Here is a 24,099-nt window from a genome sequence, read left to right as displayed (position 1 = left end):
AACCTGAATTTAGTTCCAATAAACTTTTTTTCCTTAATGTCCTTGAAAACATTGTTGTCAAACGACTGGTCAGCTTGAAGAATAGACACTTTATTAAATCCCTCAGACATGCCGCAGTGTGAGGTAGGTCAACTCAAATAATACGGGATCAGGAAAAATGAGAAAAATAACTGAGAATGTAGCACAATAATATTGTGGTCTGAGATGTTGTAAGATAGATGTCAATTTTTAATCATTTTACTTCTCAAGTGTACACATTTTACCTTTTCACCCCCAACGTCATGTATTATGTAACACTGAGAAGCCCTGCAGCCTGTTGTAAAGTTTTCTGAGTCACTGCTCTCTTAATACTTCACTTAATGAAAGCAGAAAAGGCACATTGCAGAGTAACTCTGCTTGACAAACCAATCGTGCACCATTGCCAACATATAGTTCACATTAATGAATCATAGATATCAGTCAGATGAAAATAGTTTTCAAGCTGTCAAGACATTGTTGAAATATATGTACAAACACATATACCCCTGTTAACTAGTTTAAAAAACAAAGGACTAAGGCCAACACACACTATCCCGTCTCCTCAACACGGCCATATACTCCCACTCAAAACAACTGAAAGGCAAATGCTGTTTTGGCACAAAAGAAGGGAACTTTATCAGAGGAAATACTTTCACTGACTTTTCCTGCTGTTTTCTCATCAAGATGAATGAACTGTTTTGATAACTCGTTCATGTCAGTTTGTGGCAGCAGCTGCAATGTGTTCTTTTTGTGCCTTGATAGTCTTTTGTGTACATGTGTTTCCTGCTCGTGCAGATGAAGTGTGAGTGTATGTGGCGTCTCATCCTGGCAGGTTTTGTTTTCACTGGCTTTTGATGGTTAATTAGCAGGTTTACACAAAGACTACTGGGCGGATTACCATGACATTCTATGAAAGGATGGGGAATGTGTCATTGCCATTAAATGTTGGTGTGGATCTGGCAGATCCAGGAATATTCCCTTCCACATTTTTCAACATTATTGTTTATTCTCAGTGAATAATTAATAGTTCTTGGCAAAAAAACCCATCTGTCATGTTTGGGTAACTGATATTTATGAGTCTTTGCAACTGGTGCAGATCCATATACAAATCTTTGCATTTTTCGTTTCATAAGGGGACTGTTGGGCTATTAAGTGCTATTCTAGTTCATCCATTGGTTTAAATGGTTCCCCATTCATGACAAGTATCTTCAAATGAGAAGTGACATACTGTTTTATCTGTGCAATGTGAAGCACAAAGGAGTGTGAAGCATTTCATGTATGCAAATACACAGGGCTGAGGGCACTCAGCTAAAATAGATTTCCTAAATCCTAGCTATGGCTGTGTGTCTGTGTAGACTCATAAAGAAAGCTATACCCTGTCATCCTGAGTGCACAAACATCATATCACAGTTTTATTATCATCTTATTCAGAGTAAGAAGAATTCAGGTAATACCCAATTATTTTGCTCTCAGTCATAGTCCTCATGATGACTTGTATATCAATACTAACTTTTGCATGTAGCCAGGTCATCAGATCCTTCCCAGGTCCCGTTGGCAAGGCAGCGAAGTGTCCGATGCCCCACACCCAAATAATAGCCTGATGAGCATTCCAGCATCACCATAGACCCAAACTCTCCCAACCCTCCATAGAGCAGGTGGAAGGTCATGTGATCTGTCAACACACCCTCAATGCTAGGGCAGTGAATCGCTAGAAAATAAAAATACACCAAATAAACTGTTAATTTAGAACACCACAAGTGTCTATAATACACAATTTATAAACTAGGATAATCTATTATTATATCTATATAGGTGATATCATAAAAAAGCGAGACTTACTTAGAAAAAGCAATGATCCAATACAACTTTCTTTGGCTTTATATATACTAAATATACTATTCATAAGCATCCACAACAATTTTTATTTTTGTTCATTTTCTTTTTACCTGCAGATTCTTCACAATTTCACTTTTTGCTTTGTCTCAATGAATTCTTTTAATATCACACCCCCTGGCAGAGAATCGTTGTCCAATTACAAAATTAATAAACGATCCTACTTCCAAGGTCTGCTTCCACATACCACTAATTGTATTATTTGTTAATAAATTATAACTTTATACATATGAATTACACATTACCCAAGTTACTGTGTGACACATGACCCATGAAGTGTTATTTTGGGAGTAGTTTGTCAATGAAATACAGCTGTTTCTGGGCTTTAACAAATCTCAAATTTGATCACTAATCATCAAAAATACATGGCAACCACAAAAACTGAGACTGTGAGATACAGATAAAGAGTTCTGGTAATAGCTACTAAATGGATCTTAATAATTTAGTTTGTTTTGTTTTCATGTCAACTCATACTCATACCTAAATCCCAGTTTTAAAAAAAAACTCACGTAGACATCTGGGGGCTGAGTCAGCATTACTCCAGGTGCCATCCTCCAAACACATCGCTGTCATCGAAACACCGGGGTCAAGGTGGAAACCATGGTTACAATGGTAGGTAACTTGGCTACCAACAGTGTACTGGTAAGCATGGAAGCTGCCGTTGCCTGGCGATTGAGGGATTCCACAGGAGATAGCTGCAGCATCACAAAGACATATGTGTCATGGAGGGAGACAGTAAGTTTTTAACCCAGGTTAGCATTTTTGATTATCACTCACAGGCCAAAGGTCTGAGACCCCCAGTTCACTGTAGATGATGATGAATGTTTTTAAAAACTTTACCTTGACAAAAAGGTGGTGGTGTATCCCACTGGAAAAGCCCATTGGAATGGAGCCGGCAGGTAGCATTGGTTGAGCCCACCAGACGAGAACCACGGTTACAGAAGAACTGCAGTCTGCTGCCTGGTTGGAGTTTGGTTCGGTTGACCACACCCCCATTCACTGGGGGATCATTAATGCTACAGTAGGCAGCTGGAGACGCAGAGAAAAATAAGAAAGACAGGAACAATCATGAAATAATATTTTTTTTTCTCTGGGTTTTTCCAGTTTACAGGAAACATTACGGCTCAATCTCCCATTACCAGACATTGTGGATAAAAGATCATCCAAATCCCTCATTGCATCACAGCTAGTAACCAGTGTCAGTGAGTTCTGAGAACATGCTCAGATGTTTTTATCAATTAAAGTCCTTGTTTTCTAACCTTTCCAAGTAATGTAATAATTTCTTCTTCCCAGAACTGAGCATAAAAGCATAACTACAAGAGGACAGTCAAAACGTCGAGTACAATATCCAACAATAGGCCACTCGGTTCTCTCCTCCCTGACAGCTGTCATCATATTTCCATGTGGTCATGACTCTTCACATTGGTGGAGGGACAGGACAATGCAGTCACTCATTCCATTTTCATCTCTAATCCTTTTTTTCTGAGAAGTATCTCACGTCTCCCTTACCCCAGTGATTCATGTAGAATCACTTTAGCTCACTCTACCTGCTCTAAATCAATCTGTTTCATCTGCACAGCACATTTTTATATGTTATCACAGCGTTTCTCTGCCATCATCATTCTCTGGTTGCAGAAATATTCAAAGATGAGGGCGCAATCCTTTAATTTCTTACTAGTGACTGTTTAACCGAGTGAGACAAACTCCTGTTGGATAAGATTTTATCCCAGAGTCTCCATATCAGATGTTTTGCTGTTGTCTAATTGCAGTGGCAATTTCATCTGCGCTGTGAACGATTGCATGATTTCTCTCCCACACTGGTGCAGCAAACACATAAAAATGTTATCCCTGATATAAAAAAAGATCAAATAACCTTCAAAACCTTTGTGATACAGAGGTACACAGTTGCAGTATTTAATTAATTCCAATGGGAACATTATAAGATAACATAGTGTTAAAATCCTACCTATACCTTTGCAGACAGGACAATCAGGATAATCAGGACAAGCATGTTCAGGAGTGTTGAAAATGCAAAGGCAATAAATGACACACACTACATTAAGACACCTTGTAGAATATATATGTGCTTATATCATGGCCTCTTGTTAAAGAAACAAAAAACTACTACATTTAGATAATGTGGTGATGATTTGGTTTATTTACAAATTTTAGGTCAGTTTCACCATTACGATAGCAAAAAGACTCAGTACTGTCACCATGGTAACCTTTTTACCACACAACAGAAAGGTTGGGTCAGCATTCCTGTGGATGTCCAGTCAGTGTTCATTAGGCCACATAGAGGGATCATAAATCTACAGAGGCCTCTAACAGGTGACTCCGTTCTCTAACCTTATGTTCTTCTAATCTGGTTTTGAATGCTGCTCTCAACTGACCGAACAGCAGACACTAGGTGGCTTGACCCACCATTATATCATCATATCTGTATTACACTCATATTGAAACAGACTTTACAAAGTGCTCTCCACTCAGGGCTATTAACATGGAAATAATGGCTTTAATTTTAATTAAAGAAATGATAAATTCATTACGAATAATACATTTGAAATAAAAATATACTGAGCCTCTGAGTGAGATTTCACAGAAAGCTGTGTAGACTGCAAAATAATGAGTGAAATTGGCCAACAAGCGAACCAAAAATGTTTTATATGTTTCATTATAGCCATTTTAATAATATTTAATTAAATAAAGTTTAAATCAATTGAACAGATGATTGCTCTCAGTCTAAATACTGAATCCTGCATTCACATATAAAAAAATGAAAATCTTATTTTTCCCAGGAAAAGCGACTTTTGTTTCTGGAAAAGTGAAAGGTACATTTACTCGACCTAAGGGCAGACACCTGAATGAAAAAAAATGAAAAGCATAATACGACAGTGATTGTGACAGCTCGAACCATTATAACACAGACCTTACAAATACACTCGCACACATGTTTACTTAAACCCTGAAGTTAATTGAACCTTAATCCTTGAGCAGAAGTGAATAAACATAGCTAATAAGTCATAAATCAACGTTATAAGTAATTGATTAACATACAATATATATATATATATATATATATATATACTGCACTCTGAGTATGCTGTTTTTCAATATGAAGCACACAAGAGCATGAACAGTGTATTGGAAATAAAAAACCTACTATAAATTTCTGTTCTCTATATAGCTGCAGTTGTCACAGCAATACAACACCATGGGGAGAAGGCGATGTGATTACTTCAGGCCATTGTGTTGATATAACCCGCAAACTGAAATATATCACACATTACTTTGCAGTACAAAGACCCAGGACCCTGACCTTGTGACTCGCTCCTCTCGAGCCCAAACGGGATCAGAGTTGCTGTAAATTGTGTTTTGTGCAACTGAGATTGATTAAGATCTTCAGCAAATGTAAAGGTTTAAACCCATGATTAAGGGGCAGCTGAGCCTCACAACATGAATCTAACCAAGCTAATGGTTAGAGAACCATGGAGTTGGCAAGAACCTGCAGAGATAATACACTCAATCTGAAACAAATTGTCAAATTAACAAATTGGTTTTGCTAATTTTCCTTGGCTCCTAATTAAGCCTAATGCATTAAAAAAACAATGTTTCCAATTAGTAGTGTAGTCTAAATGATCATGGCTCATGGACCTACACCCTTGATGCATCGATTATCTTCATGAGGGGAAAGACCATTGGGTTGTCTATTTATACAAGGAGATCGTTTTTTTCAATACAGCAGGATGGGAACAAATTGAAGTTGTGTTTTTCTTTGACATAGTAGGACACTCACTGCCTAAAACATCTCCTAAAAAACCTACCCAGAGAATCAACCTGTTGACATACTCAGTTTTCACAACTGAACAGATAAGGAGACAGCTGGTAAATGATATTACTGGTATTATTTTCCTGATGTCAACATGTGCAGCAGCTGATTGTAGGACCAACAGGTGAGAAAGAAAAAGAAGAAGAAGAAGGAACGATCTTACCTGAGTATCGTATCTTGAATCCTCTCTTGTTGGTTGCGTGATCAGTGGACCACCGTAGGTAGAGCTGATTTGTTTTGGATGTGAAGTTCAGCTGAGATGAGTGGTTACCACTCAGTGCAACAAGCAGAGGACTTTGTCCTGAGGATCCTGGGGAAACAAATGAGTGAGACTTTAGAGCTTTAGAGTTTAAAGTGGACTCTATATCATTTGAGTATCAGTAAACTCACAATTTCTAATAATCTTATAGTCAAATGAATACAAGCATAATCTGAGATGGAGCTATACAATATTTTGCAGTCCAGAACAGTTTTATAATTTCTGTGATATGTAGCTCATGAAGGTGACGGTATCATTAATCTGCTAGATACCTAAACATGTTTTGATAGCAGCTATTGCAGCAGGACTGATATTTGTTTTTAGTGTGTGTGTCTGTCTGTGTGTCCATCCGTGTGTCTGTCTGATTGAAAATGGGTGGGGCCATGAATACTAAGTACTCATGGGTTAGAGCATCAACATGTTGACGGATGTTGTGACTGGTCTGATCCCATTGGAAGGTGCTCCCTGGTTGTAGATGTACTCAGATTGGAGCATATTGTATCATCTTTACAGACCACAACCCAGCACCTGGGTTCAAGTGCTTGAATCAAATCAAAAACGTGGCTGTGGCCCAAAGTAACTTTGGTCTTGTATTGAAGGTCTAACCAGTCTTTTATGAATTCTAAATATAGACCATCTACCAACAATTTAACAATAAAAACATTTATACACTGAATCAGCTGTAATGTTGACACCTATCGACATTTTATTCCTTTCAACAAAGCGAAGGGGACTGCAAATCAGAAACATCTTGGCATAGCCACCTACTCAACAATTACGCCATCGCCGTGGGCAACATCATAGACGAGACAGAGTTGAACAGGATAATACACATATTGAATGTTTCCTCATCCTGCACAGGATTCCATTACAAATCACAGAATCCAAAAGATATTAAAGTCATGTGTTATGTTGGGTTATTTATGATGTTGGTTACAAACTAAGCTGTATGCCCCTGAAAAAGGACATAATGATTTAAAGATTTGATATTAGTTGTCACTAATGAAGCTCAGCATAAGTTCAATCACTAAGAATATCTGAAACACTCTTTTATTCACAACTCTGTTTCTGTCTCTCCTTCTACCCACTTTCTCTAATCGGCTGACTGTGGGTGCTCTCTGTAATCCAATCAGATTCTGCGACAATCTTATTTAGCCAATCATGTTGTTGCTGTCAAACTTAAAATCTGCTCTCTCTGTCATTTCAGTGAATCACTGCGACTCTCCTCCACCTCAATAACCTCCAGTCTTCATATCCAAAGTCCATTGTATTCAGATTCTCAGCATCCCTCCATCCCTTCACGGCCATCACCACTGTCTAGACGCCGGTGAGGTTTCCTATTCTACTCACGGTCTCACCTCTTTAAATCATGATATCGTCACGAGGGGGTCTAACCGCCAAAAGACTTTCAATTATATTACATCACTTTCTCAACTCTTCTTTGAACGACAAAAAACTTTTTTTTTTGTTATTTGTAGAGAATTTGTGAAGTTATTGCACAAATGAAATAAATGAACTTTAGAAAGTTAATTCACACAAATTCTTGTAGTTCTATTTTAGTGAGGAAGAGAGGACACCTATAGGCATAGTGCATTTGCCAGCCCCTTACCCTAACCTTAACAATCACAACTAATTGCCTGACACTAACCCTAACTAAACCGAATTCTAACCCTTACCCCAAAATAAAGTCCTTAACCGTTTGAAAAAGTGAGCACCAGCCAAAATACCCTCACTTTCCAAAATGTCCTCACTTCGTATAAGGTCTATGCTCAAAATGGTCCTCACAAATATATAAGTACACACACACAATTTGTTCTGCACACCTCAATTGTTGTGCATCTTAATAACTGTTGTGCTTTTTATTTCATTTTATAAAAAGACGTGTGTGATGGTGATGTGTGTGCAGAGTTGCATTAAAATCTGAGAGGAAAAGCTTTGTATACCATCAAAAATCTCTAGTTCATCAAACTGTTTCTCGCTGTGGAACATCTCTACGTAGATATTGATGGTATAACCTGGGAAACAAGAGAAATGAATTAACAATCACATCTGAAAAGCTACAATATGCAATATGAAGTGTGTGCCACACATATAAATGCAAAGACACACACTATGCACACAATCTTTTATGCATTTGCATTATACATGTAAGTGCACATGAACATACATATATTTAATGTGTGCACAGTCTTGCACACATCACTGACATATTGTGAAGTAGCAGGCTTTATACATACTGAATGTACCCCTTGGACAAACACTGTACCTGGAACCATACGTAGAAGCCAGGAGCATGTCTGGCTGTTGGGGTAGTTGCTAGGAAACCCCGGACTAAGTATGACTCCTGATGATGAAGACCGCTCCTCATTGGCCGGGCACTGGGCTGGAGGGTAACAGTCGAAAGCTCGTCAGATTTACCAAAACATTGAAAGCTTGCAGATCACGGATACATTTCTGATTTCTGGTTTCTAACAAAGCTCCTCCCTGATTGGCGTCCTTTTCATTCAATGTTTACCTGCCCACTTCCTTTACCTGCTTCATGTCACCAGCACTCCTGCAAAAAGAGCCTTTCCCCCCCATGGAAATTCAGATTTTATTCGACTTGCAGATGAACAGGGGTCATGAGGGGCTTATTCAGAATGTGTATAATCTGTAGACACATGGTGTCTGCCTTTAAAACCTGCATATTCAAATGAGCCACTTAAAGCCTCTCTAGGTGATGACTACACTTATTATGTCACAGAAAAGGATCTGTCCTCCAGGTTGTCTGAGGGAAAACTTTGGTTTCATGTTGCATGTGCACAATTTAAGGCCATATAACGTGCAGCAATGTGTGTCCTCTGATTCAAATCACCTTTTGATTCTTTCAAGATTTGGTTCACATTAGTGGGTAGTAGTAACAATGGTAGTGAGGTAAATTAGCATTAAAGGTACAATGTGTAGAATTTTGTGATATTGAGTGTTGAAATTTCATGTTGCAGCTGAACACCCCTCACCTCACCCTCTCCTTCCAAACATGAAAAAGAAACTGTGGCAGCTTCAGTTTTCATAAAAACTCAAAAGGTGTTTAGTTTGTTCAGTCTGGACTCATGTAAAAAACATGGCGGCCTCCGTAGAGAGGGTCCCCTCGATGTAAATATAAAGTATTTAAATATAAAGTATTTAAATATAAAGTATTTAAATATAAAGGGCCTTTTCTGGGGTAAAGAAAACTACAAATTATTCAATTTAGATGAAACAAACTAGTGAAAACATCATGAGAATTACTCTACATTCAATTTCTGCCAATAGTTCCCTTTCTCTGAAATCTTACACACTGGACTTTTAATTAGGAGACCGTTTTTCAGGAGGAGACATTAGAATCAGCTTACTATCATGTGGACTAACACTCAGCCAGAGTAAACAGCTGTATGATATCTCCTGTGGCTGCAAAGCGTACTTGGTCAACAAAACTGAAGTCCTGGAAAGACCTGGCTGTTTACAGATCTGAACAATACAACAAAAAAGCACCTCAAGGTGCATTATGTGAAGCACAGGATTAGTGTTGACAAATACACACAGTCAGTTCAGTTCACATTTAAATGGCTTTTAGAGGCGTAATGCTGTGGAACACATGGCTGTCAACGTCAGAGAGTAAGGTTTAGTTCAACAACTTTATGTTTGAGAATAAATGCATTATAATAACACAATTTAAATTTACTACACAATCTGAGCACTTTGACACCACAACACTTTGCCACTTGCTTGATGTCTTACCTTGACATGATGGTGGTGGGGCCTCAAAGAGCAAATGGGAGTTGAGTTTGCACATAAGCTCTGCTTTTCCAATCAGTGTGTATCCAGGTAAACAACGATACTTTACAATATCACCTAAAGCAAGGGAGATATTAAAATCGTGTTGAATTCCATTCTACAAGCATTTCTACAGTTTAGTCTTCTTGATTCTGCAATTCACCATACCTGCGGAAGTCTTATGATAAACTAGCTATAAGTCTAAAACTGTTTAAACCTTTAAGGTATTTATTTTGCAAGCAGAGTTCTCAGAAATAGCTGGTTGTGTTACACCATTTTAAGAGGCAGAGTTGACAGGCCTGCAATCATGAAAGGGCCAGAGATGTAATACATGTTTCAAACTTTGCACCCAGGAGTGCACAGTCACTGCATGGGGCCTCTGTCAGTTTAAACCTGTTGGACAGAACAAAAACACAACGTTTAACCTCTGCTTGAGCTTTTTCACAGATTGCATAATTGGCTTTTAGACTGACCGACAATAAAACTGGCCCTGTCTCTATGTGGATGTAAATTTGACACCACATGCTCTGAAATGTTTGGAGGGCTTTTAAGATGTGTATGTATGATTACTGCAAACTCCCTGCCTTGGGTCTTTACTCTGTCACACAAAGAATAGAATTGAGTCTTGCTGTGAGTAGGTGCACTTCCGCTGCTGCTTTGGTGTAGTGAAGTAGCAATAACTGAATTAATCCTTACACAGTAAATCACAGATATAAAATCGTGCTATCACCTTCAATCATGGCTAAATTTACATTATCTGTGTCCTATTAGGAACAAAGTGTCTAATTCATTTTTTTTATATGAACTTTCAATGAGGTCTCTATTGACTTTATAATAAAACTAATGGACCATTATTTATTCATTCATTTTCAAAAGGTCAAGCACAAAGATATAAAAAACTTAAACAATCTACAAGTCTTTCAAAAAGTAACTAGGTTTACTGAGTTTGTAAAAAGATGACATTTGAGAACGTACGTTTTCTGAAGGAAAATTATTTCCATGCTTTGCCAGAAGCAAACTAGACTCTGGCAGGGTAGCACTGGCAGGGTACATTGATTTTTCTGTGGGTTTTATGAAATGTCTGCTTTAACAAAAACTGTTCTAAAAAGGTCACCAAACCTTAAAGTAGGATGCTTTGAACAAATCACACAATACAGAGCTAAGGGAAAATAGAAAAACCTGACAAGCGATTATTTCTTCTAAATTGAATGTTCTTTAGAAGCTTGTGAAAAAAGACTTGTTACATTTCAAATGAAAATAATTGTGCTTTCCCACAGTGTTTGTTGTTAGACCAAGCACTACACAATGCACACAATACAAAACAACAATGTAATTAGGAAGTTAGTTTATAGAACAATGCTATTAACTGACCACAAATCGTTTTTAATTCATTGCTACTACTGCTACCACAAGACAATTTTAGAAATGATGGAAGCCTTTAATTTTCCCCATTAATAGAGCCTTGTTCATGTTTATGCTTTTAACAAACATCATCAGTGATGCTTCCTGTGGGTCACAGTTTTTTCTGTCTTTCAACATCACACACCCTCGCCCTGGCAACGCAGCCATGGTTGATGGAGCCCCAGCTTGTGTCCAGGCAGCGCCCCCTCCACCCTCGGGTCTCCTCTCCTGAGCCCAACCTTGAAGCAACTTCTGCTGCCTCTCTGGTCAATTTGATGGATCTTTGCCTGATGGCCCCTGTGATGCGCAGCATGCTGTACACTTTGCAGAGGGACTAACTGTACCTCGGCATTCCAGTTCCACTATCTACCCACTGTGGTAACTACAGGTTGGGAACCAGTGCAGTGAGAAAAGGCTGACAGAGTCGTGACAAGCCAAAGATGAAAAAATTTGAAGTTATGTTATATTTTATAACCAAGTGATATGGGTCCTCTGTAATGTCATTTTAGTGAGTATATTAAAATTGATCAGGAATCATCAGACATTTGGCAAAAAAAAAAAAGTTCCTATTGCTAATCTATCTCTATTTCGTTTGTGTCAGTGTGCCACAGATACACATGCACACACAGAGGTTGTCTGTTTCTCTCTATTGTCAACATAATGTCTGCTGTATGAAGGTTATATTTATTAATCAGGCTTATTACCTATCTGGAAGTCTTCATCTTCATATATCACCTCTGCATTCTCCACAGCAGGCGGAGGAGGGCATTTCTTCAGACGGTAAGCTGGAGACAATGGAATACAGTTAGGTACTATCTATTGATGGATAGAAATACTGAAAAATATGAATTAGTTTATTCTTGAAAAAGAGTGAAATGCAGTGGAGTGATGGAGAGCAATAGAAGTGTGTGAAAGAGGAAGAGTAGCTGTGCTCCAGCATCTCTCTCTGTGTCTTTTATCCCACTAAAACCTACTGTAGCCTCTGAAAGCAAACAACCTCAAACAGACAGCGAGAGGATTGTCTGACAAAATGCCAACGTGCACTAAAACCTCCTTCAGCCTCAGTGAATCCTGATGCATTTCATTGGTCACGTGTCTTGAAAACTATGACGTCACATTAAATACGCTGATCTGATTCAAATCAAACATTGTGAGAATGAAGAAACCTGGTTCTTAGTGTACCCATCCCTTTACCCATGTATTTATGTGTCAGATTGTATCACATTATACATATTATTATATTATGCACACACAAATACTGTGTAAGGCAACTTATACTACAGGAATGTGTGTGTGTGTGTGTGTTCCATTTTAAGGACGATTTAAGAATAGACCCTACTGAGTGAGGACATTTTTGGAAAGTGAGGACATTTTGGCCGGTCCTCACTTCTTCAAAGGGCAGTTTGAGGGTCAAGTCTAGGTTTTAGGGTTAGGCATTTAGTTTGGATGGTTAAAGTTATGGTAAGGGGCTGGGGAATGCATTATGCCAATGAGTGTCCTCACTAAGATATAAGTACAAACGTGTGTGTGTGTGTGTGTGTGTGTGTGTGTGTGTGTGTATCTGTACCGTGGAAGTTGAGTATGAAGAACCCTCCGGTTGAAAAGTCAGAGTGAAAGCGGATCAGGACCTTTGGGCTGCTACTGTATGCTGACTCTAATGCTGTGTTGCCACTGAAGACTCCAAGCTGAGGGCTGGGTGTATCTGGGCCATCCCTAAATAAAGAAAGAGAGACAACAAAGACAAGTGGTGATGCTTAAAGTGAAGGTAGGATACACTGCAGCAAATAGATGGAGACGTAGAAAACAAGACATATAATGACTGGCAAAAGGTTATCTATGCATAAGATATACAATGATTTACTACGTCTTTACATAGCAAGCTAAGCCCTTTCTAGTTAAAATTTTATTAAGCGCATTCTAAATTTAACATGTGCAGTGAAACAAGGGATGACATGTACAATAATCATAGCTAGACATGCAAGATAAGGGCAACACAAATAAAATGGATGATAAAATGAAATTAAATATGTAAGAATTATAATTTCAGAATAATAAACATAAAAACCATTTAGGAATATTTTCCTTATAATCTGAAAACAACTTAAACTGTAAAATTCCTAATAAAAGAAATCAGTATTTGTAGTCATGAAAAACTCAAATGGCTACATTAAGTTATGATTTTAATATCAAAGTCACACTATGCCACAGACTCAGAGGGAGGTTGAGATCAGTGTGAACGTCTTATGAAATGATAATTGAGGATTCACTTTCACCGACTGGATTTAACTTCTGAGAAGAAAAGAAACTTAAGACAAAACAAAGCAGCCTTCATCAAAATAAACATAAAACAGATATCTGGTCAGCCCACATGTGTCTTCATTGAAGAGGTAGCAAAATAATTGTGTTTTTTTCCTCTCTTTGCTTTTTTTTTTAACAAAGCTCATGGATTAAAGGCTTAACTTCACTCACTAAATATTGAATGTTTTTGAAAGGTTACATTTTATAAAGTTCCTAAATGCCCAGTTTTAGGTTTTTAATGAACATGCTATTGGATTAAACAAGGGTTTTAAAATTTTAATTCATGAAGAGTGCCTGGGATCTCTTGGCTGCTCAATAATTCAAGGTCTTCTGAAGGTGTTAGAGCTCTTTGGGGAATCAAAGTGTGCTATTTGGATCATTTAAATCTAAACTCAGTCATAAATTACAAATCCATATTACAATATCTTCCTCAGCACAAAAACATTTACAATGCAAAATATTAAATCATGTATTAAAACTCAAGGTGTAAAAAATGATAATATATACTGTATATTGTGTGACAGTCGAAAAAACGTTTATTTAATCCAGTCAAATCAGACCTTTCCAAGTAATATTTTGTGGGTATTCAAAAAATGCTTTGTTTACCACAAAGTATAAAGCAGGCAGAAAATGTTAATGAAGGCAAACAAGGAGGAGAGTGAACGTGACAGAGGTAACTGTAACACTAGGATGATCAGTCCAGCCAAGACAAAATGAGAAACTTGTGCCTATGAGGGGGTCAGTTTTAAGATTTGACTGTATCTTAGCCCATATTTATTTTGTGTACAGCTATAGCTAAAAAGTGTTATCTTTATATATTTTTAATGTTAATGTTTCATTTATTGTTTTGGAAGGATCATGCTTTTAGTAAGACTTAACAGGTGATTGGGTGCAGTGCTGGAATAGGCTGGGATTGGGAAGAATACATTAAGAGAGGGATGGGGGCTGACACCATTCGCCTTCAAATGAAATCATTTTACATTACAATCAGTGCATCCTTGGCAACAGCCAGACCGGTAGACCCCCTCTGAGGGTCTGATGAAGGAGACAACAGTAGATCCACCAAAAATCCATCTTTGAGTGTAAACTGACATCTTTATACTGAAGATTCAGATTTACAGCACACTGATGGAACAAGACTGTGACATGAGACCAGATATTTCTGGTACTTTGTGCATTAGAATATCTCGATATCCCCTAAGCGTGTGTTTTTTTCTGACAGGGTTTATCACAGCTGATTGCTGCAATTTTCTGAGCTTTTACAGATGCATTTTCTTGTTGAATGAAACAAACCATAACTGTGTTTAGCATTTCAGGGTTGATTTTTCTTTCTTTTCAAAAATACAGCACTAAGAGAGATCCAATATTATACAAAGCACCAATAGAGCACAAAATCAGTAGAACATTGTCCAAAATATTTTTAAAATATGTTTTTTGATTCACTTTTCACTTGGTCCGATGATTTCGGTGAGTAAACAGTATTACAAATGACTCTGCTGTCGTGGTGTTGGATGCATCACCCACTGTTCAAATATGGTCCGGTGATTTTAGGCAACAAGCCAAACACAAACAGTGGCAGACCACAGAGACAACCTAGGTCCCTGACATCTGGATACAGCTGCTGTCACGTGAACTCAGTGGTACTGGGCAGAAACACACTTTACTGAAATATAACAGAACATGATAAAACACAGGGTTAAATACACCAATCACAACTCTGGTGAATGACAGACCAGAAGAGAAGCAGGCTGGTGAAGAAAACCACTAAGAGTGATGTCTCGTCTCATCAGATCATAAAAAATATGTCATTGTTTGAATGTGACTAGAGATTTTTAGAGTCATTGAAATGCTCCAACCTAAAGCAATGCATTATGAACATATTGCTCTTCATGGCATCTAATGTTCATTGCACAACATTTAGATTTATATATCAATACACTGAAACCATTTGAAAAATCTTTGGGCTACAGCATCTACAAGTGGAAGTTTAATCTTATCACTAACAGGCTTGCTTTGCTCCACTTATTCAGATCCAGTATGACTCATTTTAGGTTCAAACTTCAAAACTAACCATTAAAAGTTTCATATTTCAGTAAATAGAAACTATGTATCCAATCAATTCCTTATTAACCCAGCAGCTCACACAGGGGATAATGTGTCTCCTCCCACTGTCCAAGTCAATTCAAAAATCCAAACAGTCTAAAACCCAATTCATCCCTGATATTATGCTCTCGTGAGTTCCATTAGATAATGTCTGATATTATGCTTTTATTCACTGCTGATGCACATAATCAAGGTACAAAATCCATCATGAATGAAGAAGTTTCAGAAAGCCTGATGTGTTCATAATTTAAAAATGATTTTAACCATTCATCCACTGGAAATTCCACCGTTCATCTCACCGCTTCAACCTTGTATGTTTAAAGGACACTTGTGTCTGTCTGAGCGAGTTGAAAGAACCAACAGATGAACAAAGAAGGTATTAAGCTTCAGGCCACCAGGATGTAAGCCGGAATGCAAGATCTGTTGAAGCACAAATGAGCAATGAGTACATCTCCAGTGAAAAGAAAGGTGACCTGAGTCACCGATGCAGTAACCTTTGTTCTGACTGACAACAACTGGAAGGCAGTTATGTGTGTAACACCTGTGCTGTGATGATCACCAGCAGTACATCTGTCTGTAGTGAAAAATCTTTGAAGTGACATACCTGTAACGTCTGTAGTTTTGAAAAAGGTAATTTATTTTTATGCACATTCGCTGATTCAAATACATCAAACGTCAAAGCTGTGTCTTTGATGGTTATTCAGCGTTCGAAAACAGGGAGCTTTGACGTAGGTATCAGCTCTCTACCCTTTACCTGACTGTAATGTCGATGCAACAGACCTTTGGATCATCCACTCTAAATCTGTCCACGGCCCTGGAAGGTAGATGGTATCCCACTGGGTCTGAGAAAAGGACTCCTCTCTTCAGAGTCAGCCTCCAGTCACTTCCAAATATATTCATGTGTTGGAGATATAGCTTGACTGAGCAGTGCAACAGTCCATTATGTATGCACTAATCTCACGTAACAGATGTCTTTTTGGTACCCTACAATCTATAAATGTGATTTTATAATTCTATTCACCATGAAATGTACCAAAAAACACATGAATCACAAAAATCAATTTGCAACTGTAAAACCAGCCTCTCCACACCCATCTCTGTGGCTGTGGTGGCTGGTGAGATTGAAGGTGAGTAGTCACAGACTGTGAATCTATTACTTTCCCACTTCCTGCATTTCAGCTGCTCACTCCCTAGAGCTTGACTCTTCAGCCCGAACATTAACACCTGACCTCAGCACAAACATCAAATATGTCTTTACTGAACCAAACCTGCACCAATTGATGACATGTCTCAAATACTACAAGATCCTATTTTTCTTCCTAATAAACTCACTGTTCAATATTGTTTTTGTTGGCAAGCAGAAACTGTTAAGTGAGAAATTTCTCTTGGACTGACCCCAACTTGTGAGATTCAGTTGAGTCCCGTTGGATTTCCGACCCCCAGCTCCACCATGCCTTTCATTACTTTTCCCCTCTCCCCACTGAATCTCATCATTACTGCCAGAGTTCCTGAGCCCTATCCGGGTCTCTGTGTGGCCATGCTACTGAGTTAGATTGAATTGGTCAGTGGTCCCATTGTAAATGCATTACTCTCACACCCCCTCTATTACAATTTTACCTCCATACTGAATCCTATTATTACTGCAGGAGAGTCTGTGTATGCATATCACAGAGTATATATATGTGTGTGTGTGTCTAAGGAGCTGTGTTTCCTCTGTATTGACCATGCCATACACAGATGGATTTGAGTTGATCTCCTTGTATGATAGAGTAATAAACAATTGACATATATATATATAAATATATATATATATATGAAGTATTCGTGCCTTTGCAGAGTCAAGACATTTTTTTATAAAGTAAAAGATATAATAATAGAAAAAGCAACCAATACCAGGGATGTCTGTTCGAGAGAATATATAAGAGGGACTGACAACGATGAATAAAAAATAAAAGTAAAAGTTGATTGACCAGTTTCTTGTTAGTGTGCAGAGAGGAGACAGGCTATAAGTGCATTCAGGACTTAGCCATCAGTGATGCAATCATTTCCAGGATAAAGGGCAATGTTGAGAAGAAGCTTTTGCATTTTTGTGTGTGTATGTGCATTCAAGTGCGAGCACCCACACTTACCAGACAGCAATGTAATCAGTGACAGGCTCCGTCTGCAACAAGGTAAAGTTGATATAAACTCCATGTCCATGGGGAACAGTGATGAGCCAGATACAATCCTGGGAGTTGGGGTATTCATTGGGGTACTGAGGTGAATAGATGGTCCCATTTTCAGCTGTGACATTATAGCCGCAAGGAGCTGTAAAAAAGCAGTGTTGTAAAATTATATATTTGCAAATTCGTCACTTTCTTGTAACGTGCTAGACCTGGAAGAATCAGAGGACATGAATAACTGCTGACCTGCAGACAGTAAAGATTATAATTATTATCATCTCTATTAACAGCAGGAGTAATAGTGGTGGTAGTGATGAGGACAGTGATTTTTCTATAAATGATCCAAGAGTCACACACATTATTTACTTCCTGCTGATTTGCCAACAGAGCTAATTTGTGATACTGGTGAAAGATGAGATTAACTTCATTCAAATTCAATCAAGATAACGATTCCTTAAATTATGATATTTATTGGTCAGTGAGGGACGTTTTTTGTTTTTTAATAGTTTGATTATCGTTCAAATGTTTTATACAATCAACAGATGTGAATATTTTGTGAAATATCCTCATATAGTCATTGGTTCTTACCCTCACAGCGTGGAAATGGGTGGTTCCACTTCCGGTTGGTCCCATGCAGGCAGGTTAGTACCGGGTGTCCAATCAAAACATAACCTGGGTAGCACTGGAAAGTTACCGATTGGCCAGCGCTGTAGTCACTGTTGATGATGTCACCATTGGGGAAAGGAAAGGGGTCCTGGCAGTTTTGCAGTTGATAGGCTAAAGAGAGAGCCGATGAGAAATTATGTGAGTCAGTTTAGTTTATTTTTCATTCATTTGTTTTACTTGACTTTTAGGCATTAGGAAAATAATACAAGCTATACAGGGAGGCATACAGTTATACACTGAATAAATGCAATGTAGCCTGACATGTTCTCTTTTTTCTGCTAGTCTTGTCTCCCACGTCTCAAATGTGACCTCAAAATGACTTCTGAGTTTGAGTGATTGCATTCAAACAATTTTTTCTATCTACATCTAACAGACTTGAAGGGCATGAACAAATCTATGTCTAACAGAGGTCACCAGCAGTAAGTGCTGCAATATATCTTATCTCCTTCTACAAAGTTCTCTGGATCTTATCTGTGTGTATGGTATACCAACATTTTTTAGCACATGTCACTCTGTATGAGTGTCACGGTAAGCCAAGGCCCTCCATTATACGTGCTATTGAAAAAGAGCAGTGATGACTGTCATCAAAAAGAAGAGAGAAGACAGAGAGAACACAAGAACATGCACCGAGCACCGGGTCAACACAAACAGTAGTACTAGACTGATCCTGAGGTGCATATTATGCAAAGAGGCCTCACAGATAGCACAAGCTGGTGGTAGCAGGATCAAGAATGTAGCAAGTTACTTCATACAACACAATCAGACCACAGTAAGTGTGCAGAACACCATTTGTGCTAAGTATGACCCAGCCCATGTTCAAATTGGAGAGGCCAATACAGATTTTTGTGAGCGTAAGTTTGAATATCCTGTTGGACATTGTATATGGACAAAACTAAGTGGACAGCATAGAAATAAAGAGGCAAGACATAAACAAGTGGCAACAGATGTAGAGGTACCATATGAAAGCAGCAACTAGGAGCGGAAATATGATAGGACATGGAAATTACCAGGTGGAGAAAATAGGAAATGGTGAAAATATCGAAAATATGTGAGCCGAGTTGTCCAAGAGATAGTGGTACTATTTGCAGCAGTGAAACTACAACAAAGAAAATGTCTCCACAGATTCCATTAACAACCTTCCTTCCGCTCACTTTAGTGATGTTTGTGTGGAAGCCTCAGCGTGTGGGTATTTTTCCATTGGATTCATAAGGACTTTTTGGGATCCAGCATTTATCCCATTGAGGCTTTACGGATGTGCACATGACTAATGAACCATAAATCTCTAAGGCAGAAGCTGATCTTGTATCTTCAAGTGTGCAGTGGTGAATGTTGGAAAACTGCCAATCGTGACCCTCAAGGGAAGAATCGAGAATCTATACGTGTATTATATCCTCCTACCGAAGATCTTAAAAAAATAAGCATCTGGTACAACTCTATGTGAGGACAGATGTCCACACCATCCATATCAGTGGGTGGGGGTTAGCATCAACAAGGACTGCATTGTTAGGGGACTTGGACATTACTAATTGGAGGAAAAATAGGAAAATAATTAATCGTGTCGGAAATCCTCCACTCACTCACTATTCCCTACTCGGGAAAAGAAAAACACAACAACAACAACATCGGCCAGTGGAAAATCCCACAGCAAATTTTAAACGTTTATTTTACACTTTACGGTAAAAAAAAACCATATTGTTCATCTTTAACTGTAGAAATTCACTTGTTCTCCACACTTTGGGCTGTGATGTGCTGCTCTGCACTTTGTCATGCAAGTGTCATAAAATAAGATAAGAGTAAGATAAGATGGTTAGTAACCATTGGTTGTGCACTACTTTTAACGATGCATTGGGGGAAACAACAAGTGCACTATATAAGGTATAAAAACTTCAGTAAACATTTGGACACCACTATAGAATGACTATATAGTGGACTATGTAGTGGATCAGTGAGTGATCTGGGACACAGCCATTATTAAAATGTGGGTTAGTTTATATGTAAGTTAGTAAGCCTTGTTCTAGTTATGCTGGCATACAGGCCCACAGTGCAGTTCTTGTGTCTTTGAAGTGAAACACTCAGGGCTACAAGTAAAGCCTGCTGGACACGATGGCAGTCTCTCACAGGAGCTTACTAACAATCCATCTCTTTTAATGATGAGAGGAAATTAAGCCATAAGGGTTTTTTTTAAGTCTTTAACGTGACTCATCCATGGATCAAAGCTCAAAACCTCTCAGCAATCATTTTTTTCATCCCACTCTTCATTTCTTGGCGCTGGGAAAGCTTTGTAATTTGGCCACTAGGTTTGGATGTTAATTTTTACTCAAAACATTTGAGACCACTTTTTATTTAATCATCTCAAAGCAACCAGCTTGTTGTTCTCTACCCCAAATATGGAGAGACTAAACATTTGGCTCAGTTTGAATACAGGTGTGTGCTCTCAGCATCCCTTAAGGGGCTGCTTTCAACTGAAAGTGCCTGCAGTGATACCTCAGGGTTTGTGGCATTCAGTGTCTGCAGTCATCGCCTTAAAAAAACAACATCTTAATTAGTCAAAAATATAACAAACTCACCCTGATAGGTCAGTTTGAATCCCGGTCTATTCTCCGAGTGGTCACTGTAGAAGTGAACGATTGTCAGGTGGGTAGTGCTCAGCAGAGGGGGTGGGATCTGCGAACCAGTAAACTGTCCAATAAGAGCGGAGCTATGCTGTGGTCCGGCCCTGACCTCTAGGAAGTCATGGTTGTCTTCAGAAGAGAAGTTTTGGAATTGAATATGGGCTCCTAGAATACAAGGACATAAATGCATGAGCATTCATTTCATGGCTCAAGGAGGAATTTAATGGATTTGAGAACATCAACAGAAAAAGTTTACATTTGACAAAACATTAACAGTGTACATGTAACATGAGCTGTTTTCAGACATCAATCTCCAGTTAACTGGGTCCAGACATTTAGCAGATTGTCCCTTTAACTTGTGAATAACACAGAGTTAGATCGTCTGGGTCAGAAGGATGCAGAAGATGGATTCTGCTGCAGAAAGCACAGTGTGTTTGTTTACAGCAAATCCACAGCAGTGTCTGCCCTCATCACCAAAAGCTCTTCAATCTACTTGTCTTCCGAACTGGCACCTGTTTTTCATCCTGAGACAGTTTTACGCCTCCAGTTTCACATCCGTCATGTGACGGACATCTCATCACCACGCCCACTTGCTTGCTGTGAATTTTCTGGACATTTTCCTGCTCTATTCTCACATGGGCCACACCGGGACATTATCCTTATATTGTCAGGAAAATGTCCAAAGCAACTGATTTGGACATTTGCTTTCATATATACAGCCCTTTATATTTATACATACACCTATACAATTATAGGAAATGTCCGGACTGCAGTTTTGTTGCCTGAGACAACTGTGTTCTGTTATCAATATCATTACCCTATCAAATAAAATCAATCATGTCATATAATTCCTAAAGACTGGCAATAATGACACACAGACAAAAAACTGTGTCCTATTTAAAACATCCGTTAGTCATTAAACAGAATACACCATGTGTCAGCCTTTAGTGAAACATGTGGTAAAGCTTTCAATAAACCATATGTGCTGCAGATTCTGTGTTTTAAAAGACGGTCTGTGTTTCCTGACTACACCAACAGATGTAATGAAAGTGACACGTTCTTTTTAGCAATGCTCTTATACTCCACATCAAACTTACCATATCCAGTTGGCAGGGTTATTTGCCAGGTGCAGTCCAGGTTGCCGGGGTAGTTGCCAGGGAAACCTGGACTGAGGATGACACTGTTCATCTCAGACAACACCCCACCGCAACGAGCTGACAACACAAGCACAACAAACATACACACACAACAGGTGAAAACAAGGGCAATGTAGAGATCATCTCTTTATCCTCTCTGTTTCAACACCGCTAAAGCAAAAAAGCAAAAAATGAATAATAAAGCCGCGAACAGCAACATAATGGGTTTGCAATGTTGTGTGCTCAGGAAAAAAGTATGAAGCACTTGACAGGAAAGTTTAAGTATGTAAGTATGCTAAATATGTATGAAATACGTTTTTAAATGTTGCATCATTTTGAAATTAACAGTCAAACTTTGACCACTGATAATATCTGGTGACTAAAATTAAGATATAGAAAATCAATAATTAGAACAAATAAATAGTGTACCAGAGTTCACTGTGTATCTTTTAAATTATATGGCACCCTACTGTATGGTGCTGCCTTTTACAGACACATTTGGGCCTGATTGGGTTGATACAAGAAAATAAAAAAGTTGAATCTTACACATACAATGAAGCTGGCTGCGACAGGGTTAAGTCTATTTAGTCCTGACATGTTAAGGTTGCGTTTAACTGGAATTGGCCTCTAGACCTGCTACAAGTTTCACCAAGGACTGAGTTATCTGGCCCAAACTCAAACATCAATGTTAACAAGGTCCCTTAACACTATTGAAGAAGTTGGAAAGCCTTGGCTCTCAGCACAAGGTACAAAATGTGGTTTGTACCCAGGTGTCACATTGATTTTATAGATCGCTGACCCTGTGTCACTGAAGCAGGAGCTGACTTCCACAAATTTGATTTCAAGCTAGTAACAATAAACATACCAAATGAGTCGTAGATAGAAACTGCCCTTTGTTTCTATTTACTATTTTTGATTTAGAATAATATTTCCAGTAATATTCTTGTGGTATGAGAAATTGGAGAAACTGACTTAGATATCACATTCGATGTAATATTCTATAAAGTGCAGATGAATAAATCTACACACTGACATGTAACTGATGACTTGAATAAACCGATTATGATTTTACTCTAAACATCTAAAATAAGCAATAAAATCCATCAAATCACTTTTTCAAAGGCTGTGACCCTTTGGCATTTTTGTGTTAAAAGTACTTGTCTCACTTTCTGTGCATGTCTCAAAGTTCAATGCCAACCTCACACCTACAGGACATGGTTCACTTCTTCATTTTGGAGTATATCCAAATGAATATTCATTTGGGGTATATCCAGCAGTGCAGTGTGCAGATGATGTGTGTTACCTATGCAAAGAGGAGGTGGGTAGTTCCATCGACGTACAGTCCCAGGCATGCAGGAAATGTGTGAGTGGCCCTGGAAGTAATAATATGGTTGATTAGCTTCAGGAGGAAAATAGACAGTAGTTAGGAATTTTGACACATTTTCAACAGAAAGGATTTTTTTTTCCTATTAACATGAAAAAAACAAGAGGAGAAATGTCCAATCTCTGCATTTTTATTTATTGAACAATTGTTACAGACATCAGTTTGTGTCTGTAAACAAGTTGTGCTCAACAGTATCTAATCTGCTTCTATTCATCTACACATTCAATGTTCATTACCTGCAACGTGTACCCAGGCTCACATGTGAACGCCACCACCTCATTGACCATATATCTGTCTCCAGTTTTAAGTCCATTGGCTGGGATCATTGGCTCTGGACAGGTGGTGAGACCAACAGCTACAGAAAAAAACAACAAAAGTACAATCGACTTTAAATACTAACATTTATTTGATCTGTGTTAACCTCTGGCTCAAGCCATTGTCCAGAGCACATGACATGATGACAATATACGAGACGACACAATAAATCTATCACACTGAAGTTGATATTGAAGCTAAAGCCCTACAGCTCTCAAGGAAAACTTCTTC

At 38.4% G+C, this 24,099-nt stretch overlaps 1 protein-coding gene across 2 annotated transcripts in view; it reads right to left on the bottom strand.

The window, feature by feature from the left end:
- The window catches only part of LOC109636748 (CUB and sushi domain-containing protein 1-like), a 380,253-nt gene that overhangs the window by 43,095 nt on the left and 313,059 nt on the right, over window positions 1–24,099 (bottom strand). For both annotated transcript variants that reach the window (XM_069528917.1, XM_069528922.1), the window contains exons 40-54: window positions 23,790–23,908; window positions 23,473–23,542; window positions 22,131–22,247; window positions 20,989–21,198; window positions 18,344–18,532; window positions 17,723–17,900; window positions 12,760–12,905; window positions 11,897–11,977; window positions 9,756–9,869; window positions 8,266–8,382; window positions 7,943–8,014; window positions 5,904–6,050; window positions 2,752–2,940; window positions 2,421–2,606; window positions 1,529–1,726 (exon numbers count right to left, since the gene is read on the bottom strand). In XM_069528917.1, the coding sequence (XP_069385018.1) occupies window positions 1,529–1,726; window positions 2,421–2,606; window positions 2,752–2,940; window positions 5,904–6,050; window positions 7,943–8,014; window positions 8,266–8,382; window positions 9,756–9,869; window positions 11,897–11,977; window positions 12,760–12,905; window positions 17,723–17,900; window positions 18,344–18,532; window positions 20,989–21,198; window positions 22,131–22,247; window positions 23,473–23,542; window positions 23,790–23,908 (2,133 nt within the window). The remainder of the gene's footprint in view (window positions 1–1,528; window positions 1,727–2,420; window positions 2,607–2,751; window positions 2,941–5,903; window positions 6,051–7,942; window positions 8,015–8,265; window positions 8,383–9,755; window positions 9,870–11,896; window positions 11,978–12,759; window positions 12,906–17,722; window positions 17,901–18,343; window positions 18,533–20,988; window positions 21,199–22,130; window positions 22,248–23,472; window positions 23,543–23,789; window positions 23,909–24,099) is intronic.

Source organism: Paralichthys olivaceus, chromosome 1, assembly GCF_024713975.1.
Source record: "Paralichthys olivaceus isolate ysfri-2021 chromosome 1, ASM2471397v2, whole genome shotgun sequence".
Classification (NCBI taxonomy): domain Eukaryota; kingdom Metazoa; phylum Chordata; class Actinopteri; order Pleuronectiformes; family Paralichthyidae; genus Paralichthys; species Paralichthys olivaceus.
The sequence above is the reverse complement of the archived record's forward strand: the minus strand, read 5'-3'. Positions and strand labels throughout refer to the sequence as shown.